The following is a 23,040-nucleotide window of genomic DNA, read 5'->3' as shown; positions in this document are numbered from 1 at the left end:
GAAAAATACAGTGCCAATTCCATGTATAATACCCCAGAACACATGGCAGGATAAATACAGGGCCAATTCCATGTATAATACCCCAGAACACACAGCAGGATAAATACAGGGCCAATTCCATGTATAATACCCCAGAACACACATCAGATAAATACAGTGCTAATTCCATGTATAATACCCCAGAACACGCAGCAGATAAATACAGTGGCAATTCCATGTATAATACCCCAGAACACATGGCAGATAAATACAGTACCAATTCCATGTATAATAACAGTTTGAAATAATAGAGACCCAAAAAGAACCACAGGGATCACAGCATGTAGTATATTTATTAGATACCAAACCATGCACAGAATAGAATATGAATAGGAGAGGCCTGAATAGAAAACTGAAGGTTAACTTGAAGGTTAACAACCCCTTTAATACTTTCACTCTGACTGCCTATAGTATAAGCCCTAATAAGTTCTAATTATGGAAGCAAATCACATGACACAGCGTCCCCTCTTGTCTCTCAATGTTATGGGAGTGGCTCCAGCAGATGCCTGATTTGTTTATTGTTACAATATGGGGTGGGGGTGTAAAGGGTAAAGGGGGAATTAACCAAAAGCAACGGTTGGATAAGAGTTAATATATGCGGAAAGTCGCAGGAATTTCGCTGGCAGTTGCTAGTTGGCTGCAGGAGCTGGAAGTGACAGTTAGCACTTGCCCAGATTCCATGCATAATACCCAAGAACACACAGCAGATAAATAAAGTGCCAATTCCATGTATAATAACAGTTTGAAATAATAGAGACCCAAAAAGAACCACAGGGATCACAGAGAATCTCTCAGCAGTATATTTATTAGATACCAAACCTCCAGTCATTGACTAATTTAACTTTTAGACACAGTCCAATAAATATATCTGAATCCAATAAATATATCAACTACAGTAGAACCCCCATTTACATTTTTCAGGGAACCAGAAAAAATGGTGTCAAATCCAGGAAAATATCAGGGAAATATATTATGCATAATATATAGGTGGGACCACAAAACAACAATGTAAAATGAGGGAAAACTTAAAATCAAGGGATGTAAAATTGAGGTTTCACTGTAATAGGAATTAATATATGGACTAAAAGGAATCCAATAAATATATGTTTAATGGACAACTTGAGATCTATTGCGCAAATCCCTAAATCTTTCTGGCTTTTCCCTGATATAAAATGTAATATCTCCTGAAATCCTCCAGCCCCACTGCATAAGTTCGGCCCCCCAAATCTGCTGCATATGGGGCAGGGGGACACACTAGTGTCGTTTGGGTGGTAGGAGGAGACTTAGCAAATATTACCTGTAATGTAAAGCTTTTGTTCCCCTTTAAAGCTTCATTTTCTGCCCAGAGTAAACATTGATTAGTGAAAGGTTAATAAGGAATATTGTTTGACATGAGCCAAATTAAGTGAATATTAGTGGGTGCTGCTCCCTAACGTTGGGTGACATACAGTATCTGTAGTGCTGTACAAACAGACAGAAAATAATAACGATGATAATGGTGAGTCCAATGCCAATTTTTTTCTTCATCATTTCAACATCTTCTTTTATTTGTTCTGTAAAAAAAAATTATATCATTTTGTTACTTGGTTTCAGGGTTTTTTGTTTTTCAGTATGAATGGTGCTTTGTAAGGCAATGGGCAGCTCTCACAGCACCAGCAGTTTTATACACACTAAAGGGGTATATGTACAGAACTGACTCTGTTTAAACATAGGAGGAGGCTCATATTTGTGTACAGGGAGGAGAACAGCTTTATTGTATCCCAACACATAACAAGATAACTACTGTGATCCCTCCAGGCATAATGGCTTCCATGTAGAATATCCCAGAACACATACAGGAGAAATACAGAGCCAATTCCATGTATAATATCCCAGAACCCAGAGCAGATAAATACAGTGCCAGTTACATATATAATACCCAATAACATACAGCAGGATAAATATAGTGCCAGTGCCATGTATAATACCCCAGAACACATGGCAGGATAAATACAGTGCCAATTCCATGTATAATATCCCAGAACACATGGCAGGATACAGTAGATACAGAGCCAATCCCATGTATAATATCCCAGAACACATACAGGATAAATACAGAGCAAATTCTGTGTATAATACACCAGAACACACAGCAGGATGTCAATTCCATGTATAATAATCCCCAGAACACACAGCAGGATGCCAATTCCATGTATAATAACCCAGAGCAGATAAATAGTGTCAATTCCATGTATAATAACCCAGAACCCAGACCAGATAAATACAGTGCCAGTTCCATATATAATACCCCATAACATACGGCAGGATAAATATCCAGTGCCAGTGCCATGAATAATACCCCAGAACACATGGCAGGATAAATACAGTGCCAATTCCATGTATAATACCCCAGAACATACAGCAGGATAAATACAGTGCCAATTCCATGTATAATACCCCAGAACACATGGCAGGATAAATACAGTGCCAATTCCATGTATAATACGCCAGAACACATGGCAGGATAAATACAGTGCCAATTCCATATATAATACCCCAGAACATACTGCAGGATAAATACAGTGCCAATTCCATGTATAATACCCCAGAACACATGGCAGGATAAATACAGTGCCAATTCCATGTATAATACGCCAGAACACATGGCAGGATAAATACAGTGCCAATTCCATATATAATACCCCAGAACATACTGCAGGATAAATACAGTGCCTATTTCATGTATAATACCCAAGAAGATACTGCAGGATAAATACAGTGCCTATTTTATGTATAATACCCCGGAATACACAGCAGGACAATACAGGGCCAATTCCATGCACAATACCCCAGAGCATATGGCAGGATAAATACAGGGCCAATTCCATGAAAAATCCCCCGGAACACAACAGGGTAATTGCAGTGCAAACTTCATCCACAATAACCCCAGGACACATGATAAGTAAATGCACTAAGTATAAGACATTTAAGAATTTGTGATATTCCATGTATGTGGCTGAGCCTTCTATGGCCTTTATTAAGATTCGTCTATAGGGCAATCACCAAATTTCGTGTCAAATTCATGTAAAGATGGCAAAGCACATTTTTACTCAGCAAGTAGCCTTATTTTTAGATTGTAAGCTGTGTTGTCTTTGCATCGGGAACATATTCGGGGCTGAATACAAGTAGGGAAACCATAAATTGATCACATACCTGTACGTCGGTTCATAGTCACGTGATGTTTACTGACTTTTATATAAAGGTTGGCTATATAATCTAAGGCCTCTTCCAGGTCAGATATTTTGGTGCCGTGGGTCTTCATGGTCTTTGTTGCCTCTCCCTTAAAGTTACTCAGTTTTTGCACTTGTTCTGGCAGTTCATAGTCTGGAGTCAGGGGCCCAAAATAGAAGAAAAAGTTGTTATATAAAGTGTAGCACCATTGGTCTTGCTTTATGGCAGTAATTGTCTCACAAGACATGAGGTGGAACCAATTGCTCTTAATCCAGTTGGAGCAGTTATGATTTTATGATTTTAAAGGGGTGGGTCACCTTTTAGCTAATTTTTAGTATGCTATAGAATATCCAAATCCTAGCAACTTTGCAATAGTTTTTTTCTTTATAGTTATTTTTCATTATCTGCCCCCTCTCCAACATCTTTCCAGCTTTCAAACGGGGGTCACTGACCCCAGCAGCCAAAACCCAATCAGTCTGTGAGCTTACAAATTTATTATTGTTACGTGTTATTAACATATCTTTCTATATACTAGTCTCTCATTCAAACTGCTGCCTGGTTGCTTAGGTGAACAATACCAAAACAACCAAAATTCTAAACTGGGACCTGGGACTGAAAAGCACAAAAAATACACAAAATGAAAACCAATTTGCAAATTGTTTCAAGGTGAACAAACCAGTCAGGCAAGTGGCAGAGGGACTGAATAGTGAAATGAGAAATTAAATTTTAGAATTATAGTAATAATTCCAAATTCACATTCATTCTCCTCTCTGATTTTTACTAGTAAGTTAGGACACATGAAGTACAGAAATGCAAACAGAAGTGTTTTGTTAAATAGTGAGTAATAATGTAGTGTTATTCATATAGGATTGAATGATGCACCTAAACCCTTTCTTTTTGGCGGGGGGCTAAATAGGAACATTACATGTGTACAATATTATAGAGGGTTCAGGGGTGGATTGGGAGTTTCACCCATGGGTTATCAATATCTCAGCAGTGGACTCTCTCCTATCAGTGGAGGACTCTATCCTATTTGAGTACAGGACTGGCACACACTCATACCTTTCAGCTGGCGCCATATTAAGAGGCTGGCCTGGCACATCTCCCGCAGCCTGCTGATTTCATTTTCCAGAATGGATATTTCCTGGGAGTAATTTGATTGGAGAAAAAGGAAGACCATGACTTTGATCAGGTTCTCAATTCTTGTCTCTTAAAGGTGTGAGATGTTTGTGGAATCAGTTAGATTCGGGCAGCGCATTTATTCATTATACAGAATAGTTTGAAGAGTAAGTATTCTTAGTCTAAATCTTCCCATCATCATTTCATCCCTAGAGATATAAAGGAAACAGACAGGGGCAGAAACAAAGGACAGAAACTACTGGGCCCCCATTTCTACACTGAACCCCTACTTTTCTGTTCAACTAAAGGGCCAGTGTTGCTGGAATGAAATTAAGTTAGTAATAGGTTATTTTACCAAACTCTTGTGCGCTGATGTGAGCACCAATCTCTATTGCGTCCATTTGTTTCTCATTGTCGCTCCATCGCAGGTGATTTGTACCCATGAGCTCCTCCATAGCTGCGATTCTCTCCTCTTGCTCCTCACAGTGCCCGTTCTCACTCCTCATTTCATTCACCTCGGTATCAATACCTGGAAAGTAATGATAGGGTCAGGAGTGGGATGCATAATACCCTCCTCTACATGGGCTGGAACCAGTAAAGCCTGGGATTCCCTCTCTGGATCCAAGAGCAGCTTTGGGCTCTACCTTGGCCCTCAAGGATGGAAGAGACTAAGAAACCACAGGCCGGGGCCAATAAGGACACAAATATTGTTCTTACCCAGGTGGCATTTGCGCTCTGTCTGCTTGTCAGCTACAAAAGAAAGAAACAAAGCAAATTAAATAGGGGCTAATGTAAATAACCCACCTCCCCCAAAAATCCCCCCCCCCATACTGAACTATTAATAAAGGGATTTGGGGAAATTAAACATTGAAACATTTTCTTACTGGCCCTTGTGACTGCTGATTAATGCTACTATAAGGCTCATGCACATAAAGCTGGGAAAAGTAATTTTTTGCTGAAAATTTTCAAGCTGTGATTATACCAGTATTTACTAACTGTATTTTAAACACACTCCTTTATTTCACTGCACTACTGTTTTCCTTGTATTTATCATGTGGCCAAAAGGGTGGCAAACTCAATGTTAAGGAGATTCTGTTGTGGGAAAACATGCTTTTCCTAAAAACACATCAGTTAATGCTTTTCCTAAAAACACATCAGTTAATACTGCGCTGAAATCCATTTTTAAAAAGAGAAAAACATTTTTTATTTAATTTTAAAATCTGACTCAGGGCTAGACATTTGGTCAGTTTCCCAGGTGTCCCCAGTCATGTGATTTGTGCTCTGATAAACTTCAGTCACTCTTTACTGCTCCGCTGCAAGTTGGAGTGATATCACCCCCTCCCTTTCCCCTCCAAGCAGCCCATCAGCAGAACAATGGAAAGGTAACAGGATAACAGCTCCCTGACACCTGCATTGCTAAAATTGCTCCCACCTAGCAATAGATATGAAATAACACTCAATAGTAAAAATCCAAGTCCCACTGTCACTCCTCCAGTTCCATTGAGAAGGAAAAAAAATAGCTTATCTGAAAGCAGTTCCATTGTAAAGTGCTGGCTCTTTCAAAAAGCACATGAACAGGCAAAATGACCCAAGATGGCACCTACAAACCAATATCACAACTAAAAAAAAAATTTGATTCAGGAATAAAAATGTATATGGTACAGTGAATTATTTGCAGTGTAATTTAGAAATAAAAACTACACCTTAAAATCATGACAGAATCCCTTTAAGGACTGGAGTCCAAAACTGCCCCCATACTCCAGATAAGGCCTCACCAGGGACCTATGAAGAGGCGTCATTATGTTTTCATCCCTTGAGTTAATGCCCTTTTTTATGCAAGAACTTTATTTGCTTTAGTAGCCACAGAATGACACTGCCCAGAATTAGACAACGTGTTATCTACAAAGACCCCTAGATCCTTCTCATTTAAGGAAACTCCCAACACACTGCCATTTAGTGTATAACTTGCATTAATATTATTTCTGCATAACCTGCATTTATTAACACTGAACCTCATTCAACCGTGTTCTTTATGGAATTTCCTTGAATTTTATTTTCATTTTCTAGTCATTTTTTGCATGGATGTCCTATGATATATTTTTTTAATGAACTTTCTCTACATTTTTTCATGACTTTTCGGTGAATAGTCTATTCACTTTTATGATTTTTCTATGGACTTTCTACATATTTTATAAGGATTTCATTTGAATTTTTAATGCCTTTTTCTTATTAATTTCATTTGAATTTCATAATCATTTCTTTGGATTTCCTATGAATTTCGTATACATTTTCTAAGAATTTTCTATGAATTTTCCATTATTAATTTATATCACACCAGAAAGCCACGGGGGCCATACAATAATCTAGCAAATAAGGGTTACAAAGTAAAAATTGGATCAGAGGGCCCTACTCACTCAAGAGCTAATCATTCAAATTTCATACATTTTCTTTGGATTTCCTTTGGATTTTATATATATATTTCCTAATGATTTCCTTTTAATTCTACTTGATTTTTCTTATTTTTCACATTTTCTATAAAATCCACAGGGAAATAATGTAAGTACCATCTGTGGCATGTGAATTTAGAATTTAGATCTCACCTCCCAGGTAGGCACAGTTGAAGTAACTACACTGCACCCCGGTGCTCTCAATCACATGCAGAGATTTCACTTGTTTAATAAATCGGAACTGCTCCGTAGTTGGAATTAACACTTCTGCTTCCGCCGGGAAGAACGAGAAGTCTCCTATGGAAGCCCCAAAGCATGTCTCTATGCGGAATACAGCGCCAGTGCCAAACTTTAGCGCCACTTTTTTATCTAAAGAGGAGGAAGTGAATTTTCCAAAGTTAAAGAGAGGAGTCAGTGTGTAAGTGCTGGCGCTGCCCCTATAGGCCATGTGGGTCTGGTTACAGTCGGGTTTGAGGAGCTGCAGTGCCCTCGTTAGGTAAAAGTGAAGGGCCTTGAAATGAAATTCCTTCATATAATGATCTCGAGAGATCCCGGCCCTGCTCAGGTTATTGTTCAGCTGGAAATAAATGGGGTTTCCTTTCGGAAAATCATTAGTAAACACCAGTAGAGCGATTCCATACTCATCCCGGAAATCATCAGGAAGCTCCAACGTTGGCTCAATCTCATCCCATTTTTTTGTTGCATTTTCCCAAGCCAAGCCAAATTCTCTATTTAATTTCTCCTTCTTCAGCACCAAAAACATGTGTTTCTCCATCTGCTCCGAGCAACCGATATACTGATCATCAAATGCATCTGATTTGTATCTCAGACTGTAGCTCTCAGCCCTCACCTGGGGAAACAGAGAGAAGATGTCTGAACATTCTGTCCCAGTAGCTGCACAGATCCTATCTGATCCCCATTGGAAGCAGCACTCCTGCCCTGCTTTATGGCAGCTGAGATTCTAGCTATCTGTATAACAGAGCATTCTGTCCCAGTGGCTGCGCATATCCTATCTGATCCCCATTGGAAGCAGCAGTCCTGTCCTGCTTTATGGCAGCTGAGATTCTAGCTATCTGTATAACAGTGCATTCTGTCCCAGTGCCTGCACAGATACTATCTGATCCCCATAGTGAGCAGATGTGTTTATGGAGCTCTTGAGTGGTATATCATCCCCTGGCCATCTAGCGTTGGTCAGCGTTGGTGGGTGACAGTGGTGAATCTGAGACCCATCAGAGAAGCGGGACGTTCAGCATTGGTGTGAAGAATACGGCAGTAATGGCGGCAGGTGAGACAGAGCAGACCTGTGATGTGAGTGTGGCGCTTACCAGTGAGTCCCTAAAGCATTGCAATGCATGCTGGGAGAGAGACCTGAAGTGTGGCAAAGCAGTCGCTGCCTAAACTTCACCCTTTAGTGAATTTGCCCCTATGATTCTGGAAAGGGATTTCACGGCAAAAAACTCTCCGGGACCTTTTCAGAATTGTAGAGAGACTTATAAGAAAAAGCAAGTGACTGGCCTTATAGACTCTGAAGGTTGTTTACAGAAATCCAGGGAGGGTGTCCTCGGTGTTGTAAGGTCCTACTATGCAAGCCTGGTCAGACATAAGGTTTTTGAGAGCTTCTTGAAAGCAACCCCAGGGACTGATACAGCAAATTTGGACTTTTCCTCTTTGATAGCAGATATTGAGGAGGAGGAATTGGAGGGTGCGATTGATAGAATGCACAATAAGAAAGCTTCAGGGCCTGATGGGCTTACAATGGAATTCTATAAGACCTTTAAGGAGCTGTTAGTCCCGGTGTTAACAAAGGTGTTTAATGAGTGTCTGGGGAGTGGGTTGTGTGAGTCAATCAGAGTCTCTGCCCTGATTCTGCTGTCAAAAAAGAAGGATGAAGAAAGGATTGAGAACCAATTGCCCTTCTCAATATAGATAGGAAGATTCTTGCAAGGATCTTGTTTACCCAGTTAACTTTATTTTCTAGCACTTTCATATTGTCCTGTCAGTTTTGTATGGTCCAGGGGCAATCCTTACTTTAAAGAGATACTGACACCAGACATTAAACTCTTTTTTACATCTATCATAATATTGCCTTTGAAAGCTACTTTAAACTTTGCCATAAAGTATTTACAGGATGCTTTTACATTACCTTTCTTACTACCCTGTTCCTCTATGAGGGGGGTCCCATATTTGTGCAGCAGGAGTCCATTAGCATTAGAAACTCTAACTGACAGGCTGAGATGGGACAGTCAGGTTGCAAAACAGTCAGGTTTATAAACTTCAACTAGCAATAACTTATAAAAACAAACCTCCCAGCAAAAAATGATCAGAATTACCTACAGTATAGGTAACTTTTAATGTACATTCATATTTTAAAAAACATTCACTTTAAGGGGCCTTGGAATTATACAAAGCTCATGGTTGGGGACAAATACCCGTTGTCTCTGGATCAGATGAAAGCTTTTGATAAGGTTAACCATGACTATCTATGGGTTTATCTAGTAAAGGTCAATCTAAAAAACAACTGGACTTGCTGAGTAATCAATGAAGACGTTTCACTACTCATCCGAGCAGCTTCTTCAGTTCAACTGACTGGTGTGGGAACTTCTCGGCATATAAACTCTTCCACTAATCCATTTACAATGGCACATTGTAACTCTTCAAAGAGGTGACATCTGAAGAAACTCACAGAGGTGTTGATTCTGTGTAGTTGTGATAGGATTATCCAATGTGGCATGCAACTCCTAGATACAAGTGTTACTTGTGAGAGTTACATGAATGGATATGTGAAGTGTTCTGAATCCGCCGGGGTACAGATGTTAGAACAGCATTGTATGTATGTAGCGTGTAGACAGGTGGTGTCGAAGGCCCCCGCCTCTGTTCAGAGATGGTCTCTCCACCTTGACATGGATCGCCTCTTTCACGCCTCGTTCAAACCAGCGTCTTCTTTATCCAAGATTTGGACCTTGCTGTCTTCAAAGGAGTGTCCCTTGTCTTTTAAGTGTAGAAAGACAGCTGAGTTTTGCCCTGTAGAGTTCTCCCTCCTGTGCTGAGCCATTCGCTTGGAGAGCAGTTGTTTTGTCTCCCCAATGTATAGATCTGTGTTCTCCTCACTACACTGGACTCCGTATACCACATTGCTTTGTTTTTCTTTTGGTGTTGGATCCTTTGGGTGTACCAGTTTTTGTCTCAGTGTGTTGCTAGGTTTGAAAAACACAGGGACGTGGTGTTTGTTGAAAATCCTCCTGAGTTTCTCTGACACTCCAGCTACATATGGGATGACTATGTTTCACCTACTATGTGTCTCCGGGCGGTTATTTCTATTGGTGTTCCTGTTGTTTTTTAGATTGACCTATACTAGATATACTATGACCTGGATGAATGAAAATCTTCATAGTCATATTGCCATTCATTTTGGAGAGAATACTCTAAAACTGGTTCGGGAATATGAAAGAACAGCAAGAAAAGTGACAGACTATCGAAACCATCTACGCTTTAATCTCAGATGCCGACATCAGGGTCTCACCCCTTGTAGCCTGCGCCTGGTTTCCACAGAAAAAAGTCACAGAGCCAACAAGATTTTACAAAAAGCCCAAAAACATCTACTAAATGAACGAGTCAGACAGATCAACTTTACCATTGATGCCCTTAAGCAGAAAGTAGAACATCTAAAATGGAGTCTGGCAAAAGAACTGCCTGATGGAACTTTGGAAAGGGTGGTTGTGTTCGTTGAACATGCACAGATTGCCCAACACATTAAGAGTAAGGAGCGAAAAATAAGCAAATTCACCACATTACTGTCACGAAGCAGCAGTTGGAAAAGGACTGAAGAACTAACCTGGAGGCAGAAAGATGAGACACCAAAGAACACCAAAGACACTTGGGTTAGGAACCTATCAGATAGGGTACTAACCCAGCCTGAAAAGGATGTGTTAGCCAAGGGGTTAAACTTTGCAGTGACACCACAACACATACCAGTAGTTGAACTCATCACAGCCACAGAGTCTGCTATCAAAAATAATAACTTAAAAAATGAAGAAGCAGAACAACTCCGGCTAAAAGTGTCAGCTGCTTTGTCAAGTGCCAGAACACCTCCCTCTAACCTTACTACAGAAGAGAGGAGAGCACTCAGCTCTCTGAGTAAGGACCCAAACATCACTATCCTGCCAGCAGATAAAGGGAGATGCACAGTTGTGCTCAACACAACGGACTATGACTGCAAGATAACCACTCTGCTCAGTGATAGCAATACATATGAACCCTTAGGGAAAGACCCAACCAGTGGTTACAAGAAAAAGGTGATTGGTTGCCTACAACAACTTGAAAAGGAGCAAGCCATCGATCGAATTTTATACCACCGTCTGTATCCCAGGGAAGCCACACCATGCTTATACGGACTCCCCAAGATACACAAGGAAGGCATAAATTCCGTGACATACAGCATTGCAAAATTCTTGGCTAACATCTTAGCCCCGTTGGTAGGCAATACAGTGCATCATATCCAGAATGCCAAAGAGTTTGTAACCAAGATTCACGGCGTTACACTAGAGGCAGAAGAAACAATGGTGTCGTATGATGTCACTTCTTTGTTCACATGTATACCTACTACTGAGGCGATTGAGACTGTAAGAAATCGACTGCAACAAGATAACACCCTCAGCAGAAGAACGAAGCTCAGTCCCAACCAAGTTTGTTTGTTGCTAGATTTGTGCCTTAACACCACATACTTCAAGTACAAGAACCTTTTTTATAGACAGAAACATGGCTGCGCAATGGGTTCTCCAGTCTCTCCCATTGTAGCAAACTTGTACATGGAGGAAGTGGAAAGGAGGGGCCTTACTTACATTCCAGGGAACTACACCGACTCACTGGTTCAGGTATGGGGATGATACTTGGGTTAAAATCAGATCCAATGAAGTGGCGGCCTTCACAGAACACATTAACTCAGTGGACAATAACATCAAGTTCACAAGGGAAGATGTCCATGAGAACAAACTTGCTTTTTTGGACTGTTTGATATGTATCCAAGAGGGGGGTAACTTGAAGACGGAAGTATACAGGAAACCCACTCATACGGATCAATATCTGTTGTTTGATTCCCACCATCCAGTGGAACACAAACTGGGTGTCATTTGAACCCTGCACCACCGGGCGGAATGTGTTGCAATTGATACAGAGTCCAAAGACAAAGAGCAAAAACATCTCAGAGGAGCTTTGAAAGCGTGTGGCTCCCCAGACTGGGCCTTTGTCAAAACAGCAGCAACCAAGCCCAACAGGAACACCAATAGAAATAATAATCAGAGAAACTCAGGAGGATTTTCAACAAACACCATGTCCCTGTGTTTTTCAAACCTAGCAACACACTGAGACAAAAACTGGTACACCAAAAGGATCAAACACCAAAAGAAAAACAAAGCAATGTGGTATACGGAGTCCAGTGTAGCGAGGAGTGCACAGATCTATACATCGGGGAGACAAAACAACTGCTCTCCAAGCGAATGGCTCAGCACAGGAGGGAGAACTCTACAGGGCAAAACTCAGCTGTCTTTCTACACTTAAAAGACAAGGGACACTCCTTTGAAGACAGCAAGGTCCAAATCTTGGATAAAGAAGACGCTGGTTTGAACGAGGCGTGAAAGAGGCGATTCATGTCAAGGTGGAGAGACCATCTCTGAACAGAGGTGGGGGCCTTCGACACCACCTGTCTGCTACATACAATGCTGTTCTAACATCTGTACCCCAGCGGATTCAGAACACTTCACACATCCATTCATGCAACTCTCACAAGTAACACCTGTATCTAGGAGTTGCATGCCACATTGGATAATCCTATCACAACTACACAGAATCAACACCTCTGTGAGTTTCTTCAGATGTCACCTCTTTGAAGAGTTACAATGTGCCATTGTAAATGGATTAGTGGAAGAGTTTATATGCCGAGAAGTTCCCACACCAGTCAGTTGAACTGAAGAAGCTGCTCGGATGAGTAGTGAAACGTCTTCATTGATTACTCAGCAAGTCCACTTGTTTTTTAGATTGACCTATACTAGATATACTATGACCTGGATGAATGAAAATCTTCATAGTCATATCTATGGGTTGTTTTGTCTAAATATTGCATCCTGGATTAATTCATTAGCTGGTTTAAAGTTTTGTATGAAGGGGCAAAAAGATTCCCACTGATTAATGGTTGGCAAGGTGAAAGCTTTGAGCTTGGGGCCCTCTGAGTCCTCTTCTCTAAGTATTTGCTCTGGACCCCTTCCTAAAGATGCTGGAGGAGCAGGGCTTGAAAGAGATCCTGGAGGGCAGCCACTCAGGTTTGTAGCCTACGTGGATGATGTGTCAGTGATCATTTCTAAGTAGGAGGAGGTTGAGGTGGTTACTGATTGCATCAGAAGTTGCTTGGGTCCTCTGGCTCCTTTGTCAATCAGGAAAAGTCAGAAGCTTTTTGGGCACTAGATGAGGAACCAACTTTTTTAGGTTGGAATTTTCCCAGTAGCCCCAGAGCCGGTAAAGATCTTGGGTATTACATTTTGGAGGAATAATAATGGTCTACTAAATTAGGAAGAGAAAGTTTATGCTGGTTTGGCAAAAGTTCTGCGTTGGCAATCTTGGAAACTGACCTATAGATCTGATCAAGAACTTTCTGATCCCATTGTTCTTTTTGTTGCTTATGTGTTTCCCTTGAAGGAATCTCTCTATACTCGGGTCTATAGTCTGTTCTTTTCAGATGCTCTGGGGGAGTAAACTGAACCCTGTAAAAAGAGGGATAACATTCCTACAGAGGAATTAAAAGGGGCATAGAGTCAAGGGAGGAGGGGGTTATTCTTCCACTGTATAGAGCACTTGTAAGGCCCCATCTAGAATATGCCGTACAGTTTTGGTCTCCATCACTCAAACAGGACATTATTGTATTAGAGAGGGTACAGAGAAGGGCAACTAAGCTGGTAAAGGGAAAATCTTAGCTATGAGGAAAGACTGGCCAAATTGGGGATGTTCCCGCTGGAGAAGAGGCGCTTAAGGGGTGATATGATAACTATGTATAAATATATAAGGGGATCATATAATAATCTCTCTAATGATTTATTTACCAGTAGGTCTTTCCAGCTGACACAAGGTCCCCCATTCCGATTAGAAGAAAAGAGGATCCACCTGAATATTCGGAAGGGGTTTTTTTACAGTGAGAGCTGTGAAGTTGTGGAATTCACTCCCTGAATCAGTGGTACAGGCTGATACATTAGATAGGTATAAGAGGGGGTTGGATAGCTTTTTAGCAAGTGAGGGAATACAGGGTTATGGGAAATAGCTCATAGTCCAAGTTGATCCAGGGACTAGTCCGATTGCCATTTTGGAGTCAGGAAGGAATTTTTCCCCCTCTAAGGCAAATTGGAGAGGCTTCAGATGGGGTTTTTGCCTTCCCCTGGATCAACTGGCAGATAGGTAGTTAATAAAAAAAAAAAAAAAGGTTGAACTCGATGGACATATGTCTTTTTTCAACCTTTCTTACTATGTTACTATGTTACTATGTAGAGGAAAGAGGGAGGTTTAGGAATGGTTTGTCCAATCGCCTTCTTTGGCACCATTTTCTTAAAATTACATTTTGGGAATCTGGGTCAAAGCACTTGTTCTCTGTCAGAAACTGGGTTGAAGGTGGCAGAGTGAAGAGGGTCCGGATTAGGGGGGGTGGGTTTCCGCAGCACATCTTATTTGGGTTATAGCTCCTTAGGAAAAGGAATTTGAGTATGAGAGAGGGATGGAAATCTTATCAAGGAAACAACTGTGAGTTCCTTTTTTTGTCATTCCACTGAGTCTGAGAGATTGCCCCATTGTAACTATGAGGGACTGCATAAAATTTGTGAATGGCGATAGGCTCTATGGAAAATTCTTTGATACTGCATTGCTGGCTTTTCAGGGGAAGTTGTTTGTGAGAGGGAACCTGAGCTACTTAATCATCATTAATAGGTTTTGTCCCTGGGAGTGTGGGCAGGAGGCGACCACGGAGCACTTTTTATTAGAGGGTTCAGTATCCTGGGCCATTTATGAGCAGGATTTGTCAAGTTTGGGAGTCAGTAGATTCTGTAGGGTTACTTATGAGGAAAGTAAGTCGGTAGCATCCTTTTGAAAAAGAGACCCTTTTTAGTATCTTTACTGTTTTCAGATTTTTCTTATGGAAAATGAGATGCTTTAAAACCCAGGGAAGGGAAGGTACTATTGACATGACAGTTAAAAATATTCTGAGAAAACTGTTTCTTATAAGACTTCAAGAATCAGTGTAAATAAAGGAAATATGGGATTGTGGAGAGGGGTTGATATGGTAATAATGCATTCTTTCCATATTATCTAATAAGCCTTAAAATTTTCATGTTTCTTAATTTATAGTTTGGCTTGCTAACTTTGGATTTTTGAAAGTTGTTTTCTGTATTGTTGATTTTATTTTTTAATAAAAATCCCTATCAGATCCCCATTAGAAGCAACAGTCCTGCCCTGCTGTTAGACTTATAGTATCCCACCCCCTCAGACACACCTTATGTTATGTTAGGATCTATGGTGTCATTCTGGGTGTATTTATTTCTTACCTGAGTAGCCATACGGAGACCCAAAATCTCAAGAGAAATGTAGAGAAGCAGAAGCCTCATGGCTGGGACTGTAATGGAAAAACCATTGGAAAAAATTAGCTGCATCAACAAAAAAATATAGAGATTGAGACAGATTGATGGACATACAGACAGATAGATAGTCAGACAGAGAGAAAGAGAGGGAGAGAAAGAGAGAGAGAGAGATATTTAGACACAAAGAGAGAGACAGAGATTGATAGACACACAAAGATAGACAGATGATAGACAGACAGACAGATAATTAGTTTCACAGTCACATTTGTCCGTCACACAGATAGAGTGTCAGAGACTTACCATACATTGGGATCTTGGGTGAGTGGATCAGGGTGGCAGTTCAATCCCTATTTATCAGCTGTTTCAGTTTCCCAGGTGATACATATACCCAGCTTTTCAGAAAGTGAAAGTGACAGTGAGTTGTTCCCAGGGTTACCTGAGACAAAGGAAAGAAAAATAAATTGGGCCAGGGTTATTCATATAGAGGGGTTTTCCTGTTCAACAGAACATTCCTGTTCTAGTTATTGAGGGTGGAAGATGCTGCACCTAAATCGCTCACTAGCAGATCATTTCTATTCTGCTTCTTATTGAGGTGCTGTGGGTATTTGTCAGGTTTTTGTTTGGGGTTCACACTACTAAATACCAGACAGACCCTAGAGAAATAAAACCGTTCAGTTCAAAACCGGATGGGTGGCAAGTCAACATGTTCAATCTGAGACACAGACATGAGCAAAGTAATGGCTTGATGTAAAGTGACTTCCATGTAGGGTTGGCACCGTTACTGGCAAATGTACCAGCCAGTTATAGACCCATTAATGAAGGGAATCATCATGGAGTTCCACTTGTAAGGAACTGAAAGTATATTGGCCTGGTGATGTTTGTATGATGCCTTTGGTGCCATGTTAGGTTGAAGAGGAAGGGTTGATAGACCTTCTGGATGTTCGAGAGATTTTACAGCAACTAAGCAATAGTACTGATTACCTGAGATTAGATGGTGATCCAACAACACGCTTTCAAGGGAAACTTCGTAATTTAATAGATTATGGTAAGAGTATGGGAATCCTAAATGCGAATGAAGTGGAATACATTTGGGTCGAGCACCCTAAGATACCTATCTTTCACACATTTCCCAAGGTACATAAGGACCCTAGAACCCCCAAGGGGAGGCCCATAGTAGCGGGTATTGGTTCACTTAATGAGAGACTGAGTGAATATGTGGACAAGCTGATACAACCCATAGTGGTCCAGTTACCATCGTACCTTAGGGATAGTGGTGATGCCATAAATAAATTGAGTAATCTTGAGTGGTCACAACAATACCAGTGGGTGACAATGGATGTCACTGCCCTTTATTCCTCCATTGAACACAAGAATGGTTTGCTGGCCTTAAATTACTGGCTGAAAGAAATGAATTTATACAGCCAGGAGCAGAATGATTTTATTAAGGAAGCAGTTGAATATCTGTTGAGTCACAACTACTTTATGTTCAATGGAGTGTATTATTTACAACAATGTGGTACGGCGATGGGGGCACGGTTTGCGCCCTCATATGCCAACCTGTTCATGGGCTGGTTGGAGAAATTCCATATACAGAGTATACCACTCTTTCAGAAGGTAATTAAATATCATCGTTACATAGATGATCTTATAATTGTATGGGAAGGCACAGAGATGGAATTAGAGTCTTTTGTCGATGGTTGCAATACTAATGATAAGAACATACGATTCACTCATAAGATGAACCAGAATACAATTGAATTTCTGGATATACAATTTATGTCGGAACAACGAACAGTACTTACTGATGTATACAGAAAGCCGATAAGTAGGAACTCCCTTCTACACAGATATAGTAATCATCCCCAACCTTTACTACGGGGTATACCGATTGGACAGTTTTTGCGGCTGCGCCGCAACTGTTCCACATGGTCAGCGTTTGAACATAGGTCTATGGAATTGTGGGATAGACTAATTGCTAGAGGCTATGAGCCCAATAATATAAAAATGGCATATGATAAAGCAGTACAAAGCAATAGAGCAGAATTACTATTACAGCATAAATCACAAAAAACAAAAAGCAAGAAACAAAGAGATGGAAAAATAAGATTTATTACAGAATATAGTACTGAAGCGAAGGAAATACAACAAATAGTGTCGAAACATTGGGGAATCTTGAGGTCAGACCCGGTGTTGTCAAGGTTGAACATTGAGAGGCCGCAGTTTGTGTATAGGAGAGGATATAACCTGAGAGATAAAGTGTCACCGAGTATGCTATCTGAAAGAAAACAAGATAAGAATTGGTTACAAACGACAGGCACGTATAAATGTGGGGCCAAAATATGCAAATGCTGTGGGTTTATTAAAATATCAAAGGAAATACACAGTACCAGAACAGGGAAAACTTATGACTGTAAAACCTATGTGAATTGCCGCACAAACAATGTAATATACCTAGCGACATGTCGCTGCGGCAAGCAATATATAGGTAAGACCACCAGAAGATTAAAAGATCGAGTTTTGGAGCATCTTGCCTGTATAAATCGGAGAGACATTACCTCTGCTATATCAGCACACATAGTAGATGAACATGGTGCTAATGACAACTTTATTTCTTTTCAGGCCATTGAAACAGTGAAACTTGGAAAAAGGAAAGGAGATATTGACAAACTGTTATCTAAGAGAGAGATAAAATAGATACTCTTATTGGACACAGTGTCACCAAAGGGACTTAACAGAGAATGTGACGTTAAATCAGTTGTAGATTGAAACATTATTTGATTACCATTAACAAAGCAATCCATTCCGAATCTTCAAACATTTTAGAATTTGGGTAATTAATTTATAGGGAAATACAGGATAGCAATGACCCCCGTATAAATAAGCAGGCAATTGTTACATATAGAGTTGAACAATATTAATGAATAGATAATAATATGTTTTTCAAACAAGGCGAAGTAGAAAATACCAGGGATAACATTATACACCATCTAAAATATAAGTATTAAGGATAAATAAATGAATGAATAATATAAAGATATAACAGAATAAAAATATAAAAAAACAAAAGAAGTATAGACGGTGTATTATTATTTTTAACTTGCACTTTATGATAACAGCATCCAATCAGTTAATATTTGGTCTTTTTTAAAAAAGTTTTTTAAAAATTTTTTTTTATAAAAATAGTTTTAAAACTTTATATCATAAGAAGTCATTTAAGAACTAATTTAATAAGGGTGAAATATGCTGAAGCGACTGAAGGATGTAGTTATTATAAATAGACACATTTCAATAATTGAGTGTCACTAATTAATTTTGTAATCACTATACGAAAGAATAATCTCCACAATATATTTTTTCAATTATTCAATATGTATGATGTATTGTATGATGTTTTATTTCCTATTATGAATAATTGTTATAGTAATTCACAACTTTTTACACAGAGTTTTCAATGTATTTGATTGACACCCATTAATTAGTCTATTTAAAGCCCTGAACACGTGATAAACAGTAGACCCTGACGAAGTGCCTGGAGGGAGGGCACGAAACGCGTAGGTTTTTCTCACCAACCCACTGCTAGAAACTCACTAAGATGTGCCAAATAAAGCCGAAAGAAAATTGAAAAATACCGTCTCTTGTGTTCCCTTCGATCTGCGCCGTGGAGCGGGGTAAGACTGTGCAGTAAATACCAGACAGACCCTAGAGAAATAAAACCGTTCAGTTCAAAACCAGATGGGTGGCAAGTCAACATGTTCAATCTGAGACACAGACATGAGCAAAGTAATGGCCTGATGTAAAGTGACTTCCATGTAGGGTTGGCACCGTTACTGGCAAATGTACCAGCCAGTTATAGACCCATTAATGAAGGGAATCATCGTGGAGTTCCACTTGTAAGGAACTGAAAGTATATTGGCCTGGTGATGTTTGTATGATGCCTTTGGTGCCATGTTAGGTTGAAGAGGAAGGGTTGATAGACCTTCTGGATGTTCATTTGTTTTTGCACATATTTTGTTTATTGTATTAGTTTGACTATTTGAAACAGTGCCAGGATGTTATTTGCACCTCCAGCATTGGGTGGTGGTGCCAGGGGAGAGTTTGTTGAGTTAGTTGGGAGTATTACACCATCTTGTGGGATTTTGAGTTATTCTGTAATGTTGTATGACTACTGGGCTCTGGGTAGGGGTTGAGGAGGATTTAACTGTAGCACAAACAAGAAACAATGGGACATTCTTCAACCTTCTCAGCAGTAGAACATTGATTAGAGATTTGCATAGACAAACTTGTTCTTTAAAAAGTGTGTATTATTCCATGGCGTGCAATTTAGGGGCAGATTTATCAAGGGTTGAATTTCGAAGTGTAAAAAATTTCAAAATTCGACCATCGAATTGCATTACTTCGATATTCGAAGTTGATGTAAAATCGAACGATTTGATCAAACGATTTTACTCGACTTCTAAAAACATAGCCAAATGTTGGCCATAGGTTCTAGGAGGTCCCCATAGGCTAACATAGCAATTCGGCAGGTTTAAGGTGGCGAAGTGTCGAAGTCGAACTTTTTAAAAGAGACAGTACTTCGATTTTCGAAGTCAAACTTTTTTACTTCGAATCGAGTCTAATTTAGGCCCATTCGATGGTCGAAGTAGCCAAAAATTTGTTGAAATTCAAAGTTTTTAAATTTGAAAATTCACTTCGACCCTTAGTAAATGTGCCCCTTAGTGTCATGCTGAGTGCTTTGTGGTGAGTCATTCCGTAGTACCCCAGTAATACTACAGTCACCCCAATAATGTGTATATATATATATATATATATATATATATATATATATATATATATATATATATATATATATATATATATATATATACACACACAATAGTAAGGTATGCCCCAGCACTCTCTTCAGTGTGTCAGTAGAAATCTCGGTGCTCGCTCCCTAGGAGACGCCGTCTCATCCCCTCGTATTATACACCATAGAAATGAATGAAGCAGCACTCGATTAATGCAAAAGGTGTATTAAAATTCAGTACATCACAAAGCGACGTTTATATATATATATATATATATATATATATATATATATATATATATATATATATATATATATATATATATATACCAGTGTGGTAACTAGAGGTAGCAGGTGCCTTGCTATGTAGTACAGCTTTGCTTTATATTTTCTCCATTGCTAAAAAGACATCCTGCCCTTCCTTGTATCTATCTAATATATCTGCCAGTACAGTTCCTTGATGGAGAGAATCCTACAACTTCTCATCTCTCACTTTAACACCGCCTTTCCCTTCTTAGCATGGAACCTCATTTCTTCTGATCCCTCTTGTCTGCTGGAAGAATGTACTAGTGAATAAGACTGAGGACACTATTTGACTGTCTCTAACTGTCGCATCAATAAGGGGCCAGAGTTGCCAGATTGTACCTATAAATTGTTCTGTGGATCCAGATTATCTGTAAATTCTGTTACCCATTTATTTCTACTAGGTTGAACTAAGGGAAGAGAGAAGATGCAAGTAAAAGGGAACAGTTGAGATGGAGAATATGAATTTGTAGTGAGAACTAGTGGTGCAGAAAGGAGTTACGGTTGTTTGTACCCGAATATAATGAAACTCACTCATGAAATAGATTTGTGTGGGGCCACAGAGGAGCACTGAGGGGTTTTAAGCTAAAATATTAAAACTTTTTTTTTTACCATTAAGGTGTAAGTTGGGCTGTTTTGGTAATTTTTGACCTTATGAAAAACTGTGTGTTTTTTTGCACCCATAATAATATATGTATATATTTTTAATATAGAATGTATAAGAGTAATATATAGAAGTGCCCTCCTTACTTTAGATTTTGTAAGATGGGACTGGATCTAAGGGAACCTAAAGTGTCCCAGCATCTCATCCCAGTGATTTAGTTCCATTGTGTCATTATATAGATTATGTGTGAAATGGAGTGCAGATCAGACAAACAGAAGAATCCTCATCACCGGGAGGTTCACCTCCAGTTGGTCTTCATAATGATTCATTATTTATTTTGTAGAGTTTTGAATTATTTCCCTTGTTACTGGCCGTTCCCTGCTGCCTGAGGCAAGGTGCAATGCTTCAGTCTGTAACTTTCCTGCAAATTATCCACATAAACAGATAATAGAACCCGAGAGTTAATGCTCATATATAAACAGATATATAGGTTTCGTTTCCTTGGTGAGACCGGGTGGTTGTGTTTAAATAAACAAAAGTAAAGTCAGTTTGCCCAGAGAGAACAGAAGACAAACAATATTGACATGTAGAAACATAAAAGGAAATAATGGAACATTCCATTCATAGTCACATATAGTTGTCATGCTTGAGAGAAGCTGCACCTATGTTAATCTTTAAAGCACGGCCACTGTCTCTAGTTTGCCCCAGAATAAGGAAAGCAGTGCCTGGATCAGCCTCGTACTAGGCTTTAGTACCAGCAACTATTTTCTCTCATTTCATCTCTATTGTGGGGACCCTGAGCGTTTAACTGTCCCTTTACACAGATGGCCCTGGTTAGTTTGGCTACAGCTGGTGGCCCTCAGTAACTCCTAGGTAATTATTTCTCTTTCCGGGGTCACAAATATGTAATAGCAACTCAGGGTTTGCCCAGCAGGTGGCAGTGTTTAAGAAAATAAAAGGGAGATTACCTGTGTGCTCAGGGGTCTTTTTCTGGTATGGGTGGGCACAGGATTGGGTCAGTTAGGCCTGGTTTATGGCTCAGTTCAAGTCACTCCAGGGGGCAAATTCACTATACGATGAAGCGCCTAACGCTAGTGTGAATACTCCAAATTTTTTGGGGCTACCCTCCTTCCCCCCTACATTTCCTAACTCATGGCACCTTAACTATACAGTGGGCACATGTGTAGGGCAAAATAAAAATGTTATTTGCTGTTTTGACGGTTTCCCAGGCTTGTGTAGTTCTGCTACATATACCTCCATTGTAACTTCAATTTGGCTCCGTATGCAAATTAACCATCGCTAGCGTAACTTCGCTTTGCCTGGCAAATTAACGCTAGCGCAACTTCGCAACCTTACGCTTCCCCTGAGCGCAACTTCGGATTTTAGTGAATTTGCATAGCGCTGGCGAAAATACGCCTGGGGAAGTGCGGCGAAGCAGACGCTGGCGCAATAATGAATCTTAGTGAATGTCCCACCAGGAGTGAAAGGTAGGGCTAAATAAGTGAAAGGAGGCATGTCGGGCCAGTGTCGGACTGGGATGCCAGGGGCCCGCCAGAAAGCCTCAGATTGTGGGCCCACCAGAAAACCTTAGACCATGGGCCAACTATCCAAAGTATTATTTTTCCTCTCCTTACTTAACCTCTTTATTCTCCTAGTCTTTTATATCTACTTACTATACTCTATTCTTCCATTATTAAGCCTAGAAAATAGGGAATGAGCATGAAATAGGCCAAGTGGTTAGAAGCAAGAGGCCCACTGACACCTGGGCCCACGGGGAGTTTTCCTGGTATCCCAATGGGCCAGTCCGACACTGTCTCGGGCTGACCCCAGCTTCAGCTCCACTGATCAGATTCAAATCAATGGAGCAGGGGCACTGAGCAGATCCGCTTGTCTCAGCATGAAATATACTCAGTCTGACAAGAGCCAGAG

The 23,040-nt window shown here is 40.1% G+C and overlaps 1 protein-coding gene across 1 annotated transcript; it reads right to left on the bottom strand.

The window, feature by feature from the left end:
- Positions 1-1,032: 1,032 nt before the first annotated feature.
- Positions 1,033-15,448, bottom strand: LOC108707769 (ecto-ADP-ribosyltransferase 5). Its single transcript, XM_041582746.1, has 7 exons — positions 15,386-15,448; positions 6,969-7,665; positions 5,086-5,118; positions 4,724-4,897; positions 4,312-4,458; positions 3,232-3,402; positions 1,033-1,592 (listed from the first exon to the last, which is right to left on the bottom strand). Exons 1-7 carry the CDS (start codon positions 15,443-15,445, stop codon positions 1,441-1,443), a joined length of 1,434 nt encoding a protein of 477 aa, XP_041438680.1. The 5' UTR covers positions 15,446-15,448; the 3' UTR covers positions 1,033-1,440.
- Positions 15,449-23,040: the final 7,592 nt, after the last annotated feature.

Source organism: Xenopus laevis, chromosome 2L (assembly GCF_017654675.1).
Source record: "Xenopus laevis strain J_2021 chromosome 2L, Xenopus_laevis_v10.1, whole genome shotgun sequence".
Classification (NCBI taxonomy): Eukaryota; Metazoa; Chordata; class Amphibia; order Anura; family Pipidae; genus Xenopus; species Xenopus laevis.
The sequence above is the reverse complement of the archived record's forward strand: the minus strand, read 5'-3'. Positions and strand labels throughout refer to the sequence as shown.